The sequence below is a fragment of the Symphodus melops genome (assembly GCF_947650265.1).
Source record: "Symphodus melops genome assembly, chromosome: 10".
NCBI lineage: Eukaryota > Metazoa > Chordata > Actinopteri > Labriformes > Labridae > Symphodus > Symphodus melops.
In genome coordinates, this window is record NC_136700.1 from 8,341,229 (window position 1) to 8,348,633 (window position 7,405).

The window sequence follows — 7,405 nt, forward strand, 5'->3', positions numbered from 1 at the left end:
GATAGGCACACACTGCCTCGCTTTACACTAAAAGGAAGATGAGAGCTAAATCCTAGCCAACAGCATATTGCTTTATTATGATGAGATGAGGCATGGACTCATTTTTAATTCAGACAAACTGTGACTTGGCTTTTAGGAGTTTGACTTTAGACGACTCATCTCTATCTGAATTGGTACACAGTTCCTCCCAGCATTGGGAGTGTAATGCTGATTAAGATGACTTCCTCTTGTAGGCGCCACTTTGGGCCACAAATAAGGCTGTGATGACAGAGTCTGGCTCCCCTTTTTGCTTGCTTCTCTCAGTCCCTAATAAGACTTTGAAGGGCAGAAAGGGAGCCTGCAGGTGCTCCCAGTTCACAAAAGATCAGAGAAAAGTGAAAAACTCTGTATTTATTTGCGAGTGAATAGACCTATGGAGAAACATGTGATGTGTGATATGACGTTTTCATCATGCAGTGGTAGAAGTTAGTCTAGCAGCAGAGGTTTGGTTGCATCTTTACACTGGCAGGGTTAGAAAGGGTAAATCAAGTGCTTCTTGCCTGACTGTCAGGGTTAACACCATATATTGCAAGGCTGGTAGGACTAGGTTCATCGACCCCATGAATTAAGTGATTCATCCAGTTTTTAACAAATTCTGTTTAATTACAGATGAAAAAAATAGAAACAGTGAACAGAGGAGAAGACACATCAGAAGCTGCTGTTTGAAACAACTGAAACAAGAGTTATTTACCCTCATCTGCTCCAGAGTGACTTTTTCAAGCTAAGTGTGCTTGAGAACCTTCCCTTTTGACCCTGAAATCCAAAGTGCCTCTTCTACATGTTTGTTTGTTGGTTTTTTTTAAGTTGTAGGTATGAATGCGTGTTTATTGGCCCAATCAGAAACAACAAAAAGTGGAGATAAAAGACGACGTATCCACAGCCCAAGGGGGCACAAAGATGATACACCGCTCCCAGAGACATATATTTTATTTTGTCATACTGTATTAAACAACTCAAATCAGGGGATTTCATATAAATATTACATTATCTCTTACTGCATCTCTTGCTTTTTATTATGCATAATTTATTTGGTTTCCTCTTTATTTTTTTGTTTAATGTTTAATACACTACAGGATGTAGTAACAATCACAGGTAGTTCTTAACAACACTCGTTAGAACAAACTGTTACTTTCATGACTGTCATTTCAAAAGAAAGAAGAGAGACAGAAAAAGGCATGCAGGACTTCTAGTAGCTTTTTTCCTGCTGAATTGATTTCCTACCAAATTGTGACCCCAAAACCGTTGTGTGATCTGAACCTTGACCTCTGTAAAGCGTTACAGCCCTATTGGCTATAGATAAAAAGAACTGGCAGCTAAAAGTTTGAGCGAACTACTTAACGTACCCACGAGCAAACATATTGTTTCAGATTTTAACTGCCACACACACGCTCTCTCTCTTTTCCCTCAAGGTGAGGCTCCACTCGCTCGAGGTGAAGTTGTGCTCTCGTGGAGCAAAAAAAAACTTTTGACATTTGGATGCAGAGACCAAGGCTGGCTCGATCCCTCTCTTATGATTGGTCACTTTCAACAACATCACGCCCACATAACCGGCCTTAAAGGAAATGGCATCTCAAAAGTGGAAATGACAGCTTAAAGTAACGCGCTTTCAATTTTCTTTTCATCTGATGGCATGCCATTTAAAAAAAAAGTTAAAGCAGCTCAAGACAAAGAAGGAAAAGCAGCGAATCCTTACGTTTAAGAAACTGCAGGAGCAGAAAATATCTGAAGCTTTCGTTTTAAAAATGACTGAAACAAAGAATCTATTCCGTATCATTCACCAGAACAGTTTTCGACCTATCAATTTATCGACCAGGTTCTGTCGATGCAGTTCCATGTGCGTGTCCTTAGTTTCACTTTGAGCAGCGCCTGCTCCTCTGAAGGCCTGATGAAACATTTAACACAGTCAACAGACAGACACTTAAGCTTTAGGATGTGTGTTCAACTACGACTAACACTTGGGGTTAAGAGCTCATTTGTTGTCTCTTTGCAGCCGTTTTTTGTACGGAATACAACATAGAAGAGGATCGCCCATTCCTACACACACATTAATGAGAATTAATCAGAAACTAGTCAGGCGGATATAACTGGAAGCTGGTGGACATCCTGAGGTGCCAAATATTGTCATCCAAATAAAATGTATGTGTTTACAAACTTCTGTACGCCACACTAAACGTAAAGACTGCAACAGCCTGTCATCGGTTTCTCTTGTCTGACTGAGCTGAAGTTTCAAAGTTGAGAGAGTCCATTTAGCCCTCTAAAGGTTTGACAATCTAGGGTTCCACGTCCACAGGGATCCAACGCTCACAGTGCTGACCTCTTTTTTTCTTTAATTTGATGAATGACAAGGACAAACTTTCTTCATTTCCTGATAGCTCCAAGACCTCAAACGTGCACTGTGGTCTAAGTAGGACTGCAACCTTTGAACAGCTGTAACAAGATACACCACAGAGTCATCTCCCAAGTCTCTTTTTAAGTGCTTCTGAGTTGAACCTGTTTGGTCTCTTTAAATTAAGCCTGATTAATATTAATCCCACAAAAATCCCTCATTTAAAAAAAAAAAAAAGCTTTCTCACAGGGAAGGCCTAATATGGCTACCATAACAGATGATGATCTCTGCAAAAAAAAAAAAAGCAGCTAATAAAACCCACAGCCTGTGCAGGCTATTCTGTGAAAAAAACCCTCAGGAGAGGATGTTTATGTTCCTCCCACAGTGCTTCACGGGGTCGCGTGCACGTGTAATGTCATCTTTTAACCGTCCTTAGGCAATGCATCTCCTCTCAAGTCTCTCAGACCTGGATCTGTCTGATCCACTCCCCGTCACTAAAGAGCCGAGCAGTCCTAGCTACAACCAAACCGTCGCCTCTCGTGCTTCTCTGTCCGAATGCTGCAAGAAAACGCAGGCATCTGGGTGATACGATCGAAATAGATGTGCACGAGCTCTGGGAGCTTGAAAACTACAGTCTGATCTAAAGTGTTTTTCTCTGACTGTTTCACGGTTAAGATAACGTGTGAATTTGTTGAATCTACTCGTCTGAATAGACACAATATCTAAAGCATTCATGGCTGACAGTTGTTTCCCATAAACTGTGTCCAAGTCCAGTCGTTTTCTTTTCCCATCGTCAGTTCCATTCTCAAACACATTCTGGTTCAATAAACAGCCCGTAAAGCTTAGCAGCAGCCTGTCAGCACATGCTCTCTTCTTGGCAGCTTCAGTTATTTGATAAGACAAAACAAAAATCACAGAAAGACAAAGAAAGAAAAAAAAGGCACTAGGCCTGGCCTCGTACCTGCTTTGGCAGGATTTTCCCTAATGGACCTTTCCCCAAACGTGTGCGCGCCTGTCTCCTTTTTAATACGATTTCACAGAGTGCTGCTCAACGCTCGTATAGTCAAGTTTGCACAAATCCACTTGACAGTATCATCACGGCTGCTGCTTTGGTTTATAACAGATTACTTCTGATTCCCACAACAACACTCAGACTTTCTTTTTAACATGTTGAATTGTTGGTCGCAGACAGGGCACAATGTGCAGCCTGTGAACACGCCAAGCTGTGATGACTTGTAGTGCTGAAAGGACAAAGTGACCGACACAAAGGAGATGTCCGATTTGTAAATCGGGAGAAAGAGCCATGTCTTTGTTTGACTGAACTTCAATCTTCAGTTTGTAGAAATAACCATTGGAGCTGGAGGAGCAGTGGTTAGTGCACGCGCCACATGTACGGAGGCAGTCGTCCTCCAAGGTTTGAATCCGACCTGTGGCTCCCCACGTCATTCCCCCCTCTCTTTCTCTCTCTCTCTCTCTCTCTCTCTCTCTCTCTCTCTCTCTCTCTCCCCCCCCATGATTTCCGACTCAATCCACTGTCCTTCATTTTTGTCATTCTTCCTCTCCTGCTTTGCTGCTGTAACACTGTAAATGTCTCTGTGTGTGAGATGAATGAAGGATTATCTTATCATATCTTATCTCGCTGTACAAAAAAGGCAAAAAATGCACTTAAATAAAAATTTAAAAAGGGAGAGAAAAAAATAAAAATCATTCCAGGAAAGCAACTTGCAGGAAGAGAAAATAATTCCTCACCATGTACAGACTTATTTCAACCAGATACTCAGAACCAGTTCAATAATCATAAGAATAATATTAGCAGCAGCCATAATCAGAATCAGAATTTTCACTGAGGCTTATCTATGTTGGACACTGTTGAATTGAGACTGGTCTTATAGGTCCTCAGCACTTATTCAAGCTTTTTAATTATGCAAACAGATTGGCTGTGGCTGCACCTTACATACATACTAGATTTGTACACAGTTTCCAGAAGATATAGCCATCTTAAAATCAGACTTGCAGTCACGGTTTTGCATCCTCATGAGGCATGCTGGGATTTAAAGAAGAGCTTCTCTTGTAGGATGCCCTGCGGTCAGCCGCGCTTCCATCTTGCTCTGTAAGTGGAGCAGCATTAAGCGACGTCATCATGCCCACATGACCGCACTGATGATGTAACACACACTCAGTGAAACAATCTTACTGTAAACAAGGCAGCCATGCGTTGCCCTTAAAGAGAGCCAAAGGGTGACGTGCAATTCATCGCAGAAGGCCGAGGACGTCGGGGCGCGTCCCTCACCTTTCGCAACTTTACTTCGCGTTTCTTTCCTTCGATTTCAGGAGGTTGCACGTTCTTCTTGTCAGAGGCAGTTTGGAAGTTCTCTCATCTTCCCGGTATCAGTTTTAATAAGGAAGAGTATCAATTAACAATTATGTCAAGGGGCTCAACAGCATGCAGAGGAGAGGAGACAGATAGTTAATCCCTCCTAATCTCAGCTCAGTTATACACCATATCATCTACTAAAAGACGTCTGTCATTTGCATTTAAGTACACATACATTCAAAAAAAATAATCCATTTAGGGCATCTGTGCAGAATATTACTACCACCACATATTTAGACTAAGTGAAGGAAAACAGGATGGATATTTAAGGTTCAGTGATGGGGTCATAAGTCGTAAGAAAACAATGATCCGTTTATGAGAGGTAGTCTGCTTTTAGAACAAGGTGGGGATGCTGCAGTCTTATCTCTCTTTATGTTTACGATGTTATGATATGATATTTTTACGTCACTTAAGCTGTCAACAATATCTGCCCAAAAGTTTCAGTACCAAGTCCTCTGCTTTGAGCTTTAACACACACATATCTGCAGATGTTCTTCAAAAAAGATTACACACTTTAACTTCAAAAAAAGGTATTCCCTCTCAAACTGAATGGGGATTTAACAGAGGCCACAGCCATTCAAAAGTTCTCCATAAATTGAAAATCTTGAAAAAAAAAACAACAATTCTGAGGCTCTACACATAATAGTTTTAGTGGAGTGCAAATCAGGCAACATTACTAACAAAATAAGGAGTGCACATCAAATGCTGTGGATTGCAGGAGTACAATATAGGACAGCACACAAATAGAGTCGACTGTATCCAAATTATAAGGGTTTCTACATCAAATATCCTATTAAGAGCCAAAAGAAAGTGCATTATCATTACAATGCAGTGAGGGCTCCACTCCCTCTCCTGCCTGAGGAAAACTCCTGCACATATTGGATTGTACATAAAGGATTAAAAGGCTATCCCACGAAAAAGTCAGAGCCATAACGGAGAGGACTACTCCAACCATAAGCACCATGTCAAATGACTGTATTCACCTTTTTTTTTTTTTTTTTTTTTTTTTTGAGTTTTTAAAGGGCGTGCAATGGCTATCAAAGATGTAATTTTGACACACCTCCCCCACATTTGGACTTACATAAGGACACTTTTTTTCCCAACTTAGAGGATCTCGTTACAAAGCCTTTATCGTGGTATCAGATTACGTAACAGATGATTCAGAGTAGAAGTTGTGCTTGCTGTGTATCAGTGTGCCAGACGCACACAATAACCCAACACAGTCGGGGGGGGGGGGGGGCAGTGTATATTCTTATGCAAGAAAGCATCCATAGTGAAAGACTACTCTTATATGCAATTGCACCTGTAGTCATTAAAAAGGTTTCACTTCAAAATAACACGTTTAGTTTTTTTTCGTGCGCAATGTACCTTTAACAGGCAGACCGTGACTAAACCTCAGGAGGATGTTTGTGTGTGTGTGTGTGTTTGTGTTTATGTAGTCATGTGTGTGTAGGGAGCCTAGAATCACTCCCCCGTCAACAACAACAACACACGTCCCAGCCAAGATGAGACCAAATACACGACTACAAAAAGGACAAAAAATATAAATCCCGTTTTTATCCACAAATTCGACCTCATTAACACCTCATTTAATATACCCTGTCCGTATTGAGCAGCATCATGTTTTATTTAATGTACTATATAAACGCCAAGTCAGCGCGCTGGTCTGGTCACGTTATGGGGTGCACTGGATGCTTTGAGCGTCCGGAGAAAATGGTATCCCCTGACACATTAGCAGCACTTTAAACACACATCACCCTAGCTCGTCGCCTGTTAGCTAATTAGCAGCAGTCGCAGTACCGTTACCGTTGCACCTGCTACACGGAGCGCGTGCGGGTGAAGGGAGGGGGACGACCGGGGAGAAGAGGGGGATGCCTGACCACTAATAAAGGGCAGGGATGTTCAATTTAAAGGGGGGAAATATACATATAGTTACATTTGTATTTTAAAGAAGCGAATAAGAGTTGAATCGTTAAGATTCTTACCTGTACAGCCCACGAGAAGCAAGGCTAGAAAAATATCCCTTGACTGGACCATCGCAACTCCCGAGTAAACGTTAAACGGTGAAGCTGACGTCTAATCTCCGCTCGGTCCCTGCGGTGCTGCTGCCCTCCGGTTTTCCTGCCTGTTTTCTCTCAGAAACTGTTCATCCTCATCTATTTGAAAATCTGAGCTGGTCGGTGATGACTGTCAGCAGGAACAGCAGCAGCAGCGTCGCTGATGACAGTCAGCGGCCAGAGATTAGCAGAGATGATGAGCGCCAGTGCTCCGTTCAAAGTCTGACTGACAAGTAGAGCCTTCTCACACACGTGGATTAATCCGCACAAGCGAAATAAACGGACCTAGTGGGAAATAGTGCGCTGATCTCAAAGGGAAACCAGTGTCATTGGGAAATCCCCACCATAATTCTGATAATGCAGAAAACTAAATCATAGTTCGTTTAATGTTTGAGATTATACTGTATTTTTTTATGCACTCAAAGAGATTAAACAATGTAATTCGCTTTACAGCTCGTAAAGCTGTTTATTTGTGACAGAAATGTTTATCTTATTTAAAACGGTTCATTATGTCAACTCATCATGAGCAAAAAAAACAAAAACCCTGGAGAGGTTTAAAACATTGATTTTTCTCAACAAGATAACAGAGGGTCATTTTAAAATTTAAAA

General features: G+C 41.5%; 1 protein-coding gene across 8 annotated transcripts in view; it reads right to left on the bottom strand.

Moving 5' to 3' along the window:
• ncam1b (neural cell adhesion molecule 1b) overlaps nt 1–7,048 on the bottom strand; it is a 69,109-nt gene extending 62,061 nt beyond the window's left edge. For 6 of the 8 annotated variants that reach the window (XM_079353490.1, XM_079353487.1, XM_079353488.1 and 3 more), the window contains exon 1: nt 6,725–7,048. In XM_079353490.1, the coding sequence (XP_079209616.1) occupies nt 6,725–6,776 (52 nt within the window). In that variant the 5' untranslated portion in view covers nt 6,777–7,048. The remainder of the gene's footprint in view (nt 1–6,724) is intronic. The other 2 variants (XM_079353492.1, XM_079353493.1) reach the window with 2 other exon arrangements.
• Nucleotides 7,049–7,405: the final 357 nt, after the last annotated feature.